The sequence below is a fragment of the Myripristis murdjan genome, chromosome 20 (assembly GCF_902150065.1).
Source record: "Myripristis murdjan chromosome 20, fMyrMur1.1, whole genome shotgun sequence".
Taxonomy (NCBI): Eukaryota; Metazoa; Chordata; class Actinopteri; order Holocentriformes; family Holocentridae; genus Myripristis; species Myripristis murdjan.
The window spans coordinates 16049736-16065819 of NC_043999.1; the positions used below are offsets into that span (position 1 = coordinate 16049736).

Here is a 16084-nt window from a genome sequence, read left to right on the forward strand (position 1 = left end):
CTCTGACTATCTTTCTTTCCTTCTCAGAGTTAACCAACCTTAGCACCTTCAGTAACACTGAATCATCACAGTGTAACTTCACAGGATTTTTTTTTTTTTTTTTTTTCATGACAGTTATTTGGAGCTGATAAGTGTTGACTAGAGTGTTCTTTTTTTTAGTCTCACAGCTGATATGCCTTTGGGGCAGCTGTTCAAATTGATCTAAAAGTCTTAAATTAAGTCTGATGAATATGGACAGATATATAGCAAAGAGTGGCATCGTGCTGGTTTTACTGCTGTAAATTAATGAACACTCACAACATTCCTCTATATTTTATGGCATGTTAACATCGAGTGACAATCCTGTTGCTGTCATCTCGAGGCTGCCGTTGCCTCCGAGGCAGCACCCAGCGGTGACTGGTGTTGTGCTATGTGTGTTTCCATAGAAACGGAGCGTGGACCCCCTGGACTTCCTGGTCTCCTTGCAGCACCAGCTGCGGCATCGGATTCCAGGTTCGGCAGCGCTCCTGCAGTAATCCCACCCCACGCCACGGCGGACGAGTGTGTGTGGGCCAGAACCGCGAGGAGAGGTATGTTAAACACACACACACACACACATGCATGCACACTTTTATGAACAGGCATCCACTTGTACTTCCATGCATCCACATCCAAATACACAGAGTAAAGCACATGCATATATATGAGAGTGTTTGTGTGTGCGTGTGCGCGCGAAAGAGGGACAGGACCAACAGCCGTACACAAAAAGCCATTTCACACCGTAATTTACAACCTGCAGTCTGGAAGTATGACTTTGACTGTGATTTTTTTTTTTTTTTTTTTGCACTTCAGTCCAACTTTGTGACAGCCAATTAAGGAATGAGTGGGATAGGCCTGTGCCTGGGTAATTATCTGGCTTTCACACACAGACCCAGTCTACATTTTGAAGCTTTGGAGGCTTTGGCGTGGAATAATCGTCTCTAAGAGATGTTTGTGCGGTTTCTAAGCAACCTTCAAAAAAAAAAAGAAAAGAAAAGAAAAAAAACCCAGCTTTTTTCAAGGAGAAAGCATATGAGGAAGTACAGAGAGAGTACGGAGAGACATCCAAAGCAGTGCTGGTGGAAAAGGTCAAGATGTGTACTCTTGAAGTTTGTTTTTCCCTCCTCTGAACTTTTCCTGCTTCTCTGAAACTTCGGCGTTAGCCACATCAGAAAGGACGTAGAATAGGTGCCGTAGTGTGAGAAAATTAAATGCCAGCGGCCATACTACTTTATATCGAGGCTATTTATCTTGATAGATGCTGGCATGTCTTAATGAACTCAGGCATTTTTCCTCTGTGTCCACGGTGTCTGTGTTACCCAGGTGTCATGCTGATGTTTTTCATCCACGTCTCGCTGTTATTGGAGGTGGAGGCTGAGAATGTAAAAATAAAACCAGTTCAGAGGGTACAAGAAAAGAGAAAAAAGAGAAAGAAATTGTTACCAATTGTCGCCATGGCAACAGAGCGACAGCATCACGATGGACGAGTAATTGGGTATGGCCTTCAAGGATGCACCTAATGTGAGATCCTTCTCTTTTTTCTACGTGCTGTTCCATTTTCCTCTCCTACCACCTACCTTCCTTTTTGTGCCTGTTGGTGCAGAAGTCCCAGCAGCTCTGACACACAGATAGGGAGCGACTGGCACGGTCCGCTTCCACATGAACCGCACAAAATAAGCAGTGCACCGAGAGAGGGCAGAGGCAAATTTTGCTTCTCCCTCTTTCTGGCATTCTCCCTCTATCTCTTTATCTTTCCCCGGCCTTTTTAATCTCTCGCTTCTCCTCCCTCTCTCTCCCCCTCGCTCTTATCTCCTTTATTTTGTCTCCCCTTCCAACACCTTGGGCCGGTCGCGGGCCAGCTGTGGGGGCTGGAAAGGATCCCACAAAGGGAGGAGTATGTGTGTGTGTGTGTGTGTGTGCATGTGTATGAGAGAGAGAAACAGACAGACAGATGAACAGTCGGGGAGAGATAGAAAAGATGTGTTAACAGTTGAATTATGCTTTGTCAGTTTGAGTCTGCCTTGGGGAGTGGGAGATAGGATGGGAGGAAATGTCTGTGCATGTGTGTGTGTGTGTTTAAAAAGAGAGCGAGAGAGACAGAGAGTGTTTTAATCTGATTTGTGTGTGCCTATAAGTGCATGTACGTAGGTGTGTCAGGCATGCATAATGTCAGAGCTTGACAAAAAGGGGAAATTCTCAGTTGATGTTCAACCTGAGTAACGCTGTCCAAAAACTTCCATTATCTGTTGTTTATAGTTGCTCAAGTGTGAAATAGGTGAAGTCTACTGTACAAGCATTAATCCCCATGGAATAAAAAGGACTGGCTTTATCAACTTTTGTGCAGTGAACTATTCTTTTAATGCTGTGGAAGGTTTTTATTCTAAGGGGTGCAGGCTTCCACTCAGCAGCGTTCAGCCTCTGCAGTCAGCCACACTACACACACTTTGTTCTATCCTTTTGGCCTCAAGTGCTAATGCCCTGCTTACAGCCAGGTGGACACCTCAAATTCACACACACACACTGTCTTACGCACACTAAAGGTACTAAAGGCCAAAATCCAGCCTCTTCTCACACCTTCCTGTCTGCCTGTGCTCTAACCAAGAGGCTGCCCATAAGTTTGGCCCTGATTGTTTGCAGCAGGCGCAGCTTTTAAAGATAAAGCAAATGCTCTGAAACCAGCCATGCCAGGCAGCGCTATGGGCTTAAATCTGGCTGGTAAATGCTTGCATTTATGGACCTTCTGTTGGTACTCCCTTTAGCAAACTGACATAGTCCACTCTGCTTACTCAGCCTATAGCAAAGTAATTAGCCACTGTTTTTTTTCTGATCTGCTCCGTCTTTTTTTTTTTTTTTGGTTTGTTTGTTTGTTTGTTTTTTTCCCCCTGAAGACGTTAAGAAGAAAAAACTTAAATATAAACTTAACCAATGGCATTTGCATGCCTAAAATAATGAGTTTGTGTATGACAATGTTTTTGGAGCTCTAAATCTCCTTCACATTGATCAGCACTGCTTTTCATGTGCCACGGTGCACCAAAGGAGCTGTGCGTGCATGAATACAAGTGCGCCTGCATCAATTTGTATGTGTGTGTGTGTGTGTGTGTGTCTGTCTCCTTTTCTCAGGCATGTGCTTGATTGTAATCCGTCGTCTTCCTCCTCACTTCTCCCAGACCCCACCTCCCTGTTCACAATATCATCCCCCTACATGCGTGCAGCTTAGCGAAAGTGAAAAAGAATACATTGCACCAAGGAGTTTTATGTCCAGGGTGTGCAGAATGCAGCTTTTGATTTGCCACGAACAATACAAGAGTATTTGGGAATAGCACAATGGAAACATCCAGTCCGAGCCTCTGGAGGAAGGGTATAAAGTTAAAGCTATTTCAGCACAACAAGGCAAGTTTTCCTCAAAAGGCAGCCGCGCACCAAACACAACAAAATTGCAATAAAGGCAGATTTTATAGTATGCGTTAAAGTTATAAAATAAATTATATAGCTCTAATAAGGCTGGCAATAGTCTGTCGTTATTGTATAATGAGGACTGAGTAATTAAACATTTTAGACATCGCCGTAATCCTGTCTCATAAACGATGTAATTAGAGATGATGCATGCATCTCTGTGGCTTTTTCATAGACTGTGTCAATGAATTATGCGAGATACATACGTACGCTCGTTAAGATTTGAGATGAAGTTTTCTTAGATGTACTCTCCGTGCATGTCTCTCTGGCCATTGCGCCATGCACAGACATATGGGACAGACTTTTAACTGGTGGCACAATTCAATCAATAACTCTGGTCTCCACTTTTGATGGCCACATAAAAGAGATATGTGGGGTTTGTAAAAGTTTGTTTAAAGTGAAGTTTACACCCCTTAAGTAGCTGTGCCTCTTTAGACATCCCTGTCTTGTGGTAGGAATACTTTGTAGCTATTTCAGTTCAGTGGCAGGGCTAAAAATGTGGTGACGCCTTCGGTGCCCCTGAATGTAATTTTAGCTCACTGCGAGATTAAATAGTAAGTTTCCACAGACCACTGACAGACTGGCTGTCATGCACAATCCACTATCTGTGTTTTATATTAAACCAAACTCATAGAAAATAGTACAGAACATGCTGGCACACACTCACGCCCTGCGTTCCTCGTTCCCCCCAGGTACTGTAACGAACACCTGCCCTGCCCACCGCATGTCTATTGGTCGGCGTGGTCGGCATGGGAACGGTGCACCGTGCCCTGCGGAGGAGGCATCCAGTCACGACGGAGAACCTGCGAGAACGGCAACGACTGCCCCGGGTGTGGTCAGGTAAACAAGAGCCGCTATTTTTTTTTTTTTTTTTTTTTTTTTTTTTTTTTTTTTTTTACCCCTTTCATCGTACGTCTGTTTCTCACTCACTCTCCTTCTGTCTCCCTCTCCCTCATCCCACCATTGTCCAAGAGCTAAGCCCTAAACCATTTGATGCAACGACCACTCAGCGATGATGAAATTGGAACATGGAACACAACAAAATCCCCTCTCTATATTTAAACAGTGGCACCATCCATCAGATCTATTACCAAGGCCTATTTAATACCACACACACAGTAATCACGCTGTATACGAAAAGGCTTATTTTCCCACCACAAAGCGTTCTCCGAAGCACGGATGATGCAAGGCGGTGTTGAAATGCGCGTCTCGATGCCCTGCTTGTTGACAGAATGATGTGATGCTCGTGTTATTTCTGGTGCTATTTTCAAACACGATCCCTCATCCACAGGCCTGGTAAAAAATAAGAGAGAATGCACATGACGACTGTAGCATCTCTCATATCCCTCTCGGAAATGGATGAAAGAATATGGGTCAGGGCCTCTCGGATGCACTGAGTTCCTTAAGTGTATGTATGCGTGCTTATTTAGATGTGTGTGTGTGTGTGTGTTCTTGTGTCGCTGTTAAATCAAGTTGGAGTTTTTTGGGATATTTCCCTTTCTTAAGAAGTGATTTCTGCCAGTTTGCACTTCTTCTTCTTGAGGCTAATTTAGATATAAAACTTGTGTTTGGGTTATAATCACACTTACCACACTGCAAAAACTCAAAATCTTACCAAGATTATTTGTCTTATTTCAAGTCAAAAATGTCTTATTCCTAGTCAAAATATCTCATTACACTTAAAATAAGACATGATCACCTCAGAAGTAACTTGTTTTTAGACAACTGTCTCTTGTTTCAAGTGAAAATTTGCTTGAAACAAGTGAAAATTTGCTTGTTTCATTGGCAAAAATTGTTTCTTGTTTCTAGCTAAGTTTCACTTATTTCAACTGAATTTTCACTTTTCCACTGGCAAATTTTGCCAATGAAACAAGCAAATTTTCACTTGTTTCAAGCAAATTTTCACTTGAAACAAGTGAAAATGGTCTAAAAACAATTTACTTCTGAGGTGATCATGTCTTATTTTAAGTGTAATGAGATATTTTGACTAGAAATAAGACATTTTCGACTTGACATAAGACAAATAATCTTGGTAAGATTTTGTGTTTTTGCAGTGCAATTAGTTTAAGTTAGTGTAAGGGTTAAGGCACACACATACACAGTATATGCCCACCTACATGTATGTGCACAGCATGCATAGGTGTGTGTACGTCCAGGTGCAGGTGTGAATTGTCTTGATGTAAGGTGATGTTGACGTTTAAAAAAAATGCTGCCAAACGCTAAAACCGCACTCAACCAGCCCAAATCACATTTAGCTGACAAAAGCACATCCCACAGGTTGTGTAATGATCCGTTGTAATCCTAAATAATACACTGCCAGCATTGTAAAGCATCCCCCGCAAAGGCCTCGCAACCCCAAGAGCATACAGCAGCTTATAATTGCCCATGACACGTTTGTATCTGCAGAAAACCCCCAAGTGCAAAGACTGACCCCTCGCTCAGCAGCGGTTTAGCAGCAGCAGCACCCGATCACACGCTCCGACATGCTAAGTGTCAGCTCTCACTCTCTCTCTCTCACTCACGCTGTCACGCACACACACACACACACACACACGTGACGGCAGCTGTCTCGGTTCTGTCACCGCGCGCCTCCACAGCCGTTATCCTCAGCGAATCATCTCGGGAACGCGGGGACATTCCTCGCGGAGCACAATCCGAGGCATGATGGGAATCTCAGCGGTGCAGCTCAGGAGTGCACTCTAAAAGCAAAAGCCTGTCTCCCTGCCTTTTCGGTGTGTCGCGCTCCACACGCTACTCCCAGTTTGGACATGCCACAGGCCTCAGCGCACAGAGACAAGCTTGAAACTATTTTTATTGGCATCAGTGGGAAGGGACTGTCTGGAGGTGATTACAGACGGGGAAGTGACAAACTAGAGAGAGCTGAGCCGGGGCAGTGGGAAGGGTCAGACCTTGCACCTTGTAATATATTGAATCAATAGCCTCTCTCGCTTCCTCTCTGTCTGTCCACCGCCCTCCTTACTCAGTTCGAGCCATTAACTCTGGACACTTCTCTCTTTTTTCCACTTTTTCTCTTGCCTGTTTTTGTGTTCTGTTGTTTTGTTTTCTCATCGAGGCCCCCCCGCCGCCTTCAAACAATGCGACATGAACTTTAATTGTGCCTGTCTCATCCATCAGTGTTGTAATTACACATGCAGGCTACGCAGACACCTTCCTTTTCCCAGGGAGGACTTTATTTGGACAGCTTGGTTAACAGCTATTATTGCCGCATATTTACTCGGATCAAAGAAGCATTTGTTGCTTTTCATTTACAACTCCGATAAGCCACTTAATGGCACAGCTGCTAATGTATAACAATTGCCTTAATGCACTGTAAGCCCGTAAGAAGAACACAGCTCATGTCTTCAAGGACGGGGAGGGGGGGAACTTTGGGATTACGAACTTGCACATGAATCTTTGCGGCGAATTTTGGTTTAAATTTGCATTCAACACCTAAAGAGCAAGAATGATGAGAATATGTTCTTTTAATTTCCGCGAAGGCCCCCCAAAAAATGTGTAAAGTGAGATGAAGCTGGGTTTTATGTGCCATCTGTCTGTGTAGCTCTCCCACCCCACCACCCCCCGGATAGAGCCATGTTTAATTAAAACAGAAGGAGACAACACACACACACACGCACACACACATTGCTGCTTCCATCACCACAGCTACTTTAGTTGACTAGACATCCTGCAGAGGCCTTACAAGATGAACAATGTCTACGTGTAAAATGTTGGTGTGTGTGTGTCTGCATTTGCATCTGCTGCTGTGTGTCTGTGAATATCTGCGTTGGAAGTAAACATAGAATATATTTCTGTGTGTGTGTGTGTGTGTGTGTGTGTGTGTGTGTGTGTGTGTGTGTGTCTGTGTGTGTAGGTGCGTGTGTGTTTACCTGTCAGGATTGATATTGCTACAGCCACCTGTGGTCAGCTGCAGGCGTTTGCCAGACATTAATTGACAGCGGTGGGCTAACATCTGCTTTGCGCTTTACAGATATCTCAGGGAGGGAATTCTCTTGAAATACTAACTTCTTCTTTGGGAAGTTGTTGCCTCCTCCTCCTCCTCCTCCTCCTCCTCCTCCTCCTCCTCCTCCTCCTCCTCCTCCATCTTGAAACATGTACAAAGGTGCACTGAGGGGTGCTGATAGCCTACGCAGTTTCCCGGGGCAATGTGGATGGTTAATACTCCCAACAGGATGTAAAGGGAATTGCTGAGCCAAAAAAATCTATTCAACAGTTTCTATTTTTTGTGAGACTTTATTGATCCCTGAAGGGAAATTATCTGTACTTACCCCCTCCACAGGGAGCTCCGAGCATGGGGTCAGATATAAAACAGCGCCACAGAGGCTGCAAGGAATTTTCTTGTCTTGCTCGAGGACACTTGAGGTTAAAGGAAGAGTCTCCCCGCTCACTATGCAGCCCCGCTACGCTGGAAACAAAATGTCCCCTTGTGGTTAAAGTAAACTCATCGGGTGCGGTATTCCATTAAGCATACCCCGAATTTTTGCTCTTGTGTGTCAGCTTTATCCAGGGAGAGGCGTTGGGTCCGGAGGTGCTTTGGTGCCTCAAATTGCTGATGCAAAGGCCACACGCCTGCAACTTCATCAGTTTGAGCCCTGGCCCATGCAGCGCTACTCCATCCCGGTCTGCACACTCCTATGTTTCTTTCCGCTGTATCTGCGCTGCAAGTTTGAATCCCAAGACTGGCTCAAAAAAAGAAATCTAGGCTGCGGAAGTAAACAGAGTCTCTCTCTTTGGTGGCTCTTTGGTGCCCCAACACAGCGCTTAACCCCACCTTCAGTGTAGAAAGAAAGACGCTGCCAAACGAAGACATTTGCCTTCAGTCAGCCTGCCTCAGATGTACTGTAGATAAGAGGAAAAATTGTCACACGCATTGTGAAATTAAAAAAGAGGGGAGCTATACTGTTGTTTTTCTTCTTTCAAACAAAGGAGCAATGAGTCATTATTCATTACAGCTCTCCAGTTTTGCTATTCTGGAAAAAAATTGTATTAATAAACTAATTCGAGCAAGATGAATAGTATTATTTCCGAAAAAATTAATTCACTGTATGAAAGCTGTTGATGCAGTGCCTCTCACAGCAGATTCCCATCCACATAAATCAAGGCTGACTGAACCGAGGGGAAAGAGGGGCTTTAAACGATACTGTAATAGCAGTAAAGGTAGTTATTTATCTTTCATAAGCATAAGAAAGAAAGAGAGTATAAAATCGTAATCTTTTCAGGTTTAGTGTCAGGTATTGAGAATATTTACCCGGTAATGCCAGTGTTTTTTTTTTTTTTTTTTTTAGGTCTGTGCCAATCATCTAGGTTGCCGCTGTCATTTACATTATTCCTGGTTGTTTCTGCACACAGTCAGCATAGCGAAGGTGTCACGGCTCATCTCCCCACCATCAGAAGAAACTATTTTCTGCCATTCATTTTTTTACAATATGAAAAAACAGCTTCCACAGGCTTGGAAATTGCTCCAGCTATATAATTATATTATTTCATTGTGCCGAGTTGAGTGTTTTCATATCGGTGCTTGCATTACGTTACGCTCTGTTTACTGTCAATCACCTGACACCCACTGGGAAGAGATGGAAATCTCCCTCAGAAACAATAATCCCTCAAAAACATTGTTACCTCACATCCGCGTCTTTATATTGGAGTCGTCTCACTGAAAACACTGAAAAATCTAATTAGATACGGCATGCATTGTGAAATGACTGGCAGAAATGTAAACTCAACATAGACCGTATCGTAAACAGGATGCAACTCTTGCTGAAGAGCAAAGGGAAATCATAAAAAACGTATCAGCCACTGTGGTGTTTCCTCCTCTATGCATCAAATGTCCCGAATGTTCAAACATAAAAAAAATATATATATATCTTTCATGTCGGTTGAACTCTGCATCTTGACTCTGCCGCTCAGAGTTAAATGAGTCAACTCAGAGCCAGGCAGAGCTGAGGACGCACTGTGCCGCTTAATGATATCGAACGCTGCTCTATTTACCTGCGAGGAGTTCAGTTGTGCAGCAGGGCTGTGAAATGAAAGTTAAGTAGAGGGAGAGCGACGTGCGAACACACACACCAGTGTATTTGTATTCTCGTGTGGGCACACCGCGCACTCGTCATTGTGCGTGTGTGTACATGTGTGTATGTGTGTAGCCTGGAGACCTGACAGCAGGCTCCATTATGGAGTCAGAGAGAGATAGAGAAGGTGTGTGTGTGTGCATGTGTGTGTGTGTGTGTTTGATGAAGTGTGTTTGGTCCCGCGCTGCTAATTGAACTGATTTGTCATGGAGTCTTGAGGAGCATTAGGCCTCTGTCTCCAGCGACTCAGCCACAATAGATAAAGATGTAGGTACTAGAGAGGATTAGTCACTCTCACACACACACACACACACACACACGTATCACACATCTGGAGGATTCACTTAAATGTCGGGGTACAAGTGTGTATGCATATGCCCTCATATGTGCTCCCGCCTCCCCTCTCTCTCTCTCTCTCTCACTCTCTCTCTCTGTCTCTCTTTCTCACTCACACACACACTCTCACACACACACACACACACACACACACACACACACACACACATGCACAGCGAGCTCTCCCAGTCCAATAAAGAGAATAGTGAGTGTAATGATGGTTGGAGGCTGGAGAGACATGACTCCTTATTACTCACCTCCCACAGATGGTCAGGCACCACAGAGGGCCTGTTACACACACACACACACACACACACACAGATGCACACACAGAAGGAAATACGTACAATGTGTTGCACCCTCCACTCATACATTCTTTAATAAAAATGAGGAAGAGAGGCTGAGGGCTTATGCTTTCAGAGCCCACTGAGGTACTCTCTCTCTCTCTCTCTCTTTTTTTCCCCCTCTCTCTCTCTGTCTTTCTGTCTGTCTGTTTTCTCTCCTTTCCTGCCTCTCAACTCGTTTCCCCCCTCAGCCTATAAGACCTAGAAAAATAAGCAGAGTGAGCGAGTTGGGAGATGCCTGAATCCATCACTCAGGTAGCACATAAATGTATACATACTCATGTACACACACTCTCACACACACACAGACGCACACACACAGAGGGAGAGAGAGAGAGAGAGAGAGAGGGAGAGAGAGGCAGAACAAACAGCCACCACCTCGATGCCGGTGCAGGCGGCCTGACCAGCCAGCTTGTTTGTGTGCGGCAGTAAAGATGCTATCAAGTTCTCCTGAGCAGCAGCCAGAAACACATTACTGTGCTGGCCGCCTGTGGGCAGCTGCCTGTTAAAGGTGTTGCACTGCATAAAATCGCTGCTCTCCATCCGTCCATAATGCATATCAATTCTCACCGGGGGGCGTGAATATGAGTGAAAATCAGCGGACTAATTGAATCCAATTTTGTGTTCCGCATGCCACTTGTCACATTCGACTGCTTTCCGCCACGTTTTCACTTTTGCTTAATTTCTCTGAAATAGAGATATTAGTGTGGCTGAGTGGAGAGTGCAGACAGTTTTTTTTTTTTTTTTTTTTTTTTTTCCTATATTTGTTTTATTAGCTTTCCATGGCCACTGCAAACAATGTGATGAAAAAATTTAATTATCTAATTTCGGAACAGCTTCCGTGGTTCTAAACATTTCAAGGGTGAATCAAAGTTTAATTCAGATAACGGCTCTCTCCTTGGCACAGACAGCCGTCTCTAAAATTGCTGGCGCATAATGAATGCCTATAAGACATGTTCACAGCTTTGGTATTAACTTTATGTTCAGATTTTATTTGGATGTATAGTTAGTTAATTGGCTTCATTATGTATGTTTGTGTGCACTAAGCCTATGGATTTTTTTTTGTTTGTTTATGTTTTTTGTTTTTTTGTTTTTTTTCAATTCCGGTTCATAGTGAGGGCTGTATTGATGTTTATTTCACACGGCCTGGTCTGTCTTTAATGCATTATTCAAAACTTGTTATAAAAATGGCCATTCAAAGTAGTGCGGGCTGTTTTCCAGCCGTTTTTTTATTATTGTGTTTTGCATGCAAAGAAATTGAACCACGATTTTCCTTTTGCATTAAAGGATAATGAACCATCCACCCTCCTTCAATATTTGTTATTGGGTGTTTCCAAAACGGAGTAAAACAATATGACAGCCAAGTCCAAGTAACATGGATGCTTTCGCAAGGGCATTAGTCAAAGGTAGTGTGCTCAACCCACAGGGCAGCTTTATGAAGTATACACAAGCAGGCTCAGATGTCTGTTCAGTCAATGGGGAATCCTTATTACGTATACACCAATCACCTTGCTGTGAGCTGCTGGCGCTGCAGCGATATGTGATGTGGATGCCATTGGAGACCTTGAATGAGGTTTAGCTTTAAACCCAGTAATTATCTCTGCAGCGCTCTGCATCGACACTAATCCTCTGAGAGTACAGAGAGAAACACTTATCAGACAAGCCCTATTAAATATTAACTGTGTTTGGCCACCATCAACAACAAACACCCACCGATCGCTTCCCTTCTACCTTCATTCATGCCGAGGTGTCGCCATAGGTGGCAAGTTGCTGAGGTGGACTTTTTTTTTCTTTTTTTTTTTTTGTTGTTGTTATTGGCTGATAATCGTGGATTGGAGGGTCGGTTCCTGATGCATGATGATGTTAAATATTAATGTCTGGAGATGATTACTGAGCTAGATGGAGAGAGGCAGGAAGCGCGGCGGAGGTGACACCCTCATTCATCATGGGCCGTAACAGAATCTGAATCCTCCCAGTGTTTTTAACCTTGGTACCCTGGGGATGAGATGCAGAGGGAGGGAGGGAGAGAGGGAGATGGAGTGTGATAGGAAGGGAAGCGGAGATACAGATACTGTAGATGCAGAGGGAAACGAGGGGAGAGAAAAAAGCAGCGCTGACACAAGGCGAGTTATGCGCAGTTTGGGAAAAACAAGGTGAAAGAAATATAAAGATGGATAGATAGATAGAAAGTGAGACCAAGAGAGAGAGAGAGAGAGAGAGAGAGTCGGAGAGAGGAAGTGAGATTGTGAAAAATAGAGCAGCACATAATGCCGGAGCGCTGCTCTCCTCAGCTGACCTGCCAGCCTTTCCCATGTGACAGGCTGATGGATGTGCAAAAGGAACTCTTATCTTATTTTGTCAAGGTCTGGCAGTCGCTCAAGGCCTATTCAGCATAAATAAACAAGTGGTGAAGAGAATGGCAGCCATCTCACCTTCCCTTCTGTGAGTTACAGTGTCATTTACCCCAGACGTATCACTGCCTCCACCTCCTTATTTATTTAGCCAGGCACAAAAGTGGCCAGGCTGCCTATTACCGACCTATTATATTTTAGACTCTCGGTGTATCATCAAATATTGCGGCCAGGAATACCGAATGTTTTGAGCTGCTGGTCCAAATAGAAGTACTGGCTGAGGGAGGCAGAGGCAAAATATATACCTATGGGTCTTCTGAAAGTGACTCACACATCAAACTGCTAGAGCCTGGATGCTGTGTTTTTCATTTTTACTGCACAGATCCCGAAGCTGGATGGAGATGCAAAAACGGGGGTTGTGCGGTAGCATTTGGTGGTTTTTCTCCCCCCCCATCCTCTTTCCACTTCCTTCGCCTCTTCGTATCTCTCTCTTTCATCCGTTGTGCCACTCAGGTCCCAGGCCTCGCTCCCTTTTTTCCCCTCCGGCATTAGCCTTCGCTCCTCTCTTCCTCTCCTCCTCCCTCCTTCCCCCTTGGTTATAAATTAAACTTGATCAATGACCTTTTCTGCCTGGCTTGTTTACCCCTCGCCATGTTCAGCAAGTGGTCTAATGGGAATGTATCCTTATCCAATGTGCACCGGCAGAACAGCAGACTATGTCAGGCTGGGCAAACAGGGCTGGGGATGTTGGGGGGGATGCTGTGTGTACTGTTTGTTTGTCTGCGTGTGTGTGTGTGTGTGAGGGGGTTTGGGCGTTAACTGACCTGAAACCACCACATCAAGGGACACTAGCAGACAGGACTAGAATCAAGAGACAAGAGCCAGACCCATATATCGGTCGGCTGATGTTATCCACTGATATTGGCCCATCACAGATATATCAGTATCAGCGTATATGTTGTCCAATATGAAAACTTTTTTTATTCTTTATTTTTTACAGGACATAATACAGAAATAGATGCTTTGGGTAATTTAGAAATGAGTGTTTTTCCATTTACTTAATTCAAGCGCAATTAATATATTTAAATATATAGTTCTATTTGCATGTAGTTGTTTTTTCATATTTATAGTTATTCATAATTGTTAAATTCCCATTGAAGTTTATTTGATATCAGTGCACTGCTCTCATTTTGGACAGTAAAGGTTAGTTTGTTAAACTGTAAAATGTCCTGTCCCCATTACATATCTTTGTCACAAGTATTTGATAACCGCATTAGTGAGATTATCATGTTTATGTATATATCAGCTGATATAATGACATTGGTATTAAATATTGGTATCGGCATTGGCCCCCAAAAATCCAGTATCAGTCAGGCTCTGGTATCTTTTGTTTTAAGGTTATTAGACATGTGTCTGTAGACTGTGTCTGATGACCAAAATCATATTAGACAGAGAAATGTGTCATCACGCGGTATGTTGTACCTGTGCAGAATGTGTCATTGCTTGTCGTATTTTCGCAAAAAACGCTGTCATTGCCATGGAAATGAAAACAGCCTCGTGACTGAAATTGACTGACTGATTGATTGGCTGTAACATAATGGATGGGTTTGAAGAGAGGAATATCTCCTCATCTGCAGGTCATTAAAGAGTCATCAGAGGGGGAATTCAAAGACAAAAATAATTAAATAAATGAAGCAACACTTTTTCTTCTCTGCTTCCTCCTTTGCTCTAAAAGCAATTCTTAAGATTTCCTCCTCCTGTGCTAAATTAAACGTAGCATGTGTTTGATTTGGCATAGCAGCCGACATCTGTCTTTCCTAAATGGAGAAGCATCCTGCTGGTTGCCATGGAGATGACAGCGTGTACCACAGACGTCTTCAGGTGGCTCATTTGAGCATAAATGATTCAGCGACCCCGGACACTTTCCATAAGGCGCCCGTCAACACGTCTCATAACCATAAAACAGCCACTACTTCAACCATGATTTCCTTCGACGTATTTGATTTTGATTTTTGATTTTGATTGTATCCATAGTGTTTGAAAATGATTTGTTCATCACAATAGTCTTCACAAACCAATTCACTTTTTTCAGTGTCTGAACCTGCACATGTAATAAATACAGGCAGAAAGCTAAAACAAAATCTTCACTAAATCTCCACTACAGTAGCCACTCCTCCCACACAGCCACCTCTCCACTTGAACTTCATTACTCAGCTATTTGAACATTCTCCCGAAGTGGAAAAGTTTGACAAAAGCACAAACAAGCATGAGATATGGCTATTGACACATAATGATGATAATGATAATTATTCCAGCAGCCACTGTTGCAGTGCTGCTGTACGTTTTTGAGATGCTGAAATGCTGACTCACCTCCAGCTTTAAGGACTACAAACTAAAGCTGTGTTTCCTCATGAGATAAGGTTTTTAATTTGATTTCAGGCCCTGCTAAGAATTTCAGATGTATTGTCTAGTGATTTGTATGTTATTAAGCTCTGGAAATGCACCGTGCCTGTCTGAATTTGTCATCCTTAATCGCTGCCTTAATGATTTGCTGTTATCTCACTCTGCCTGCTCTGGACACAGTCATCACCTGGCTGTGCTTGCCATTAAATCCGCCGTTAAACCATCTGGTGCCTTTCTGTGTGACTGCAGGAGTACCAGTCGTGCAACACTCTGCCCTGCCCCGACTTGAAGAAGACCACCCCCTGGACGCCCTGGACGCCGGTCAACATCTCGGACAACGGCGGGCATTACGAGCAGCGTTTCCGCTACACGTGCAAGGCCCGCATCCCGGACCCCAGCCTGCTGGAAGTGGGCAGACAGAGGATCGAGATGCGGTACTGCTCCAGTGATGGATCCACTGGCTGCTCCACTGACGGTGAGTGGAGAGACAGATGGTTTCTTTCCAGCAATCTCAGCCTCTCTGTGTCTGAGTCTTATCTCCCTCCAACTGGCTTGCTGCATCTCTGCAGGCTAGTTACTGGCCTCCTCGCCTCGAGCTATTCTGTCTTCTCTCTGGCAGTTGTTCTTTAGATCTTTCATTTTCTCTCTCTTTCGGTCTTTCTTTCCTTCTTTCTCTCTCTCTCTGTGCCTTGCTCATTCCCTCGCTTCTCTCGCTCCATCTAAGTTAAAGCAGTCATATCTTAATCGGCTCTCGTGTTTGCCGATCCTCCTCGACTCTATCAGTGGATCAAAACGTCAGACATGTTAATGAACTTCCAATCCACAAAGCCGATAAACAGTTACAACTAATTTTAGCTCGCGCCCGCTCTCTGTCTCTCTCTTTCTCTCTCACGCGCATGCACATCCACAATCAAACACACACACACACGCACGCACGCATGCAAAGCCAAATTATCATTCTCCATAAGACACACACAAACACACTTATCTTTTCATCCATCTTCCAAGCTATTCCCTCTTGCCTCCACTGGTGCACCACATCTTCTCAGTCAGCCACACCCGGAAGAATTAAACTCCATAAACGTTTGTACAA

The 16084-nt window shown here is 44.0% G+C and overlaps 1 protein-coding gene across 1 annotated transcript in view; it reads left to right on the forward strand.

Annotated features, from left to right (window-relative positions):
- sema5a (sema domain, seven thrombospondin repeats (type 1 and type 1-like), transmembrane domain (TM) and short cytoplasmic domain, (semaphorin) 5A) overlaps window positions 1-16084 on the forward strand; it is an 88907-nt gene that overhangs the window by 51203 nt on the left and 21620 nt on the right. Inside the window, exons 13-15 of the mRNA XM_030080000.1 lie at window positions 426-569; window positions 4164-4311; window positions 15241-15466. Of these exons, the coding sequence (XP_029935860.1) occupies window positions 426-569; window positions 4164-4311; window positions 15241-15466 (518 nt within the window). The remainder of the gene's footprint in view (window positions 1-425; window positions 570-4163; window positions 4312-15240; window positions 15467-16084) is intronic.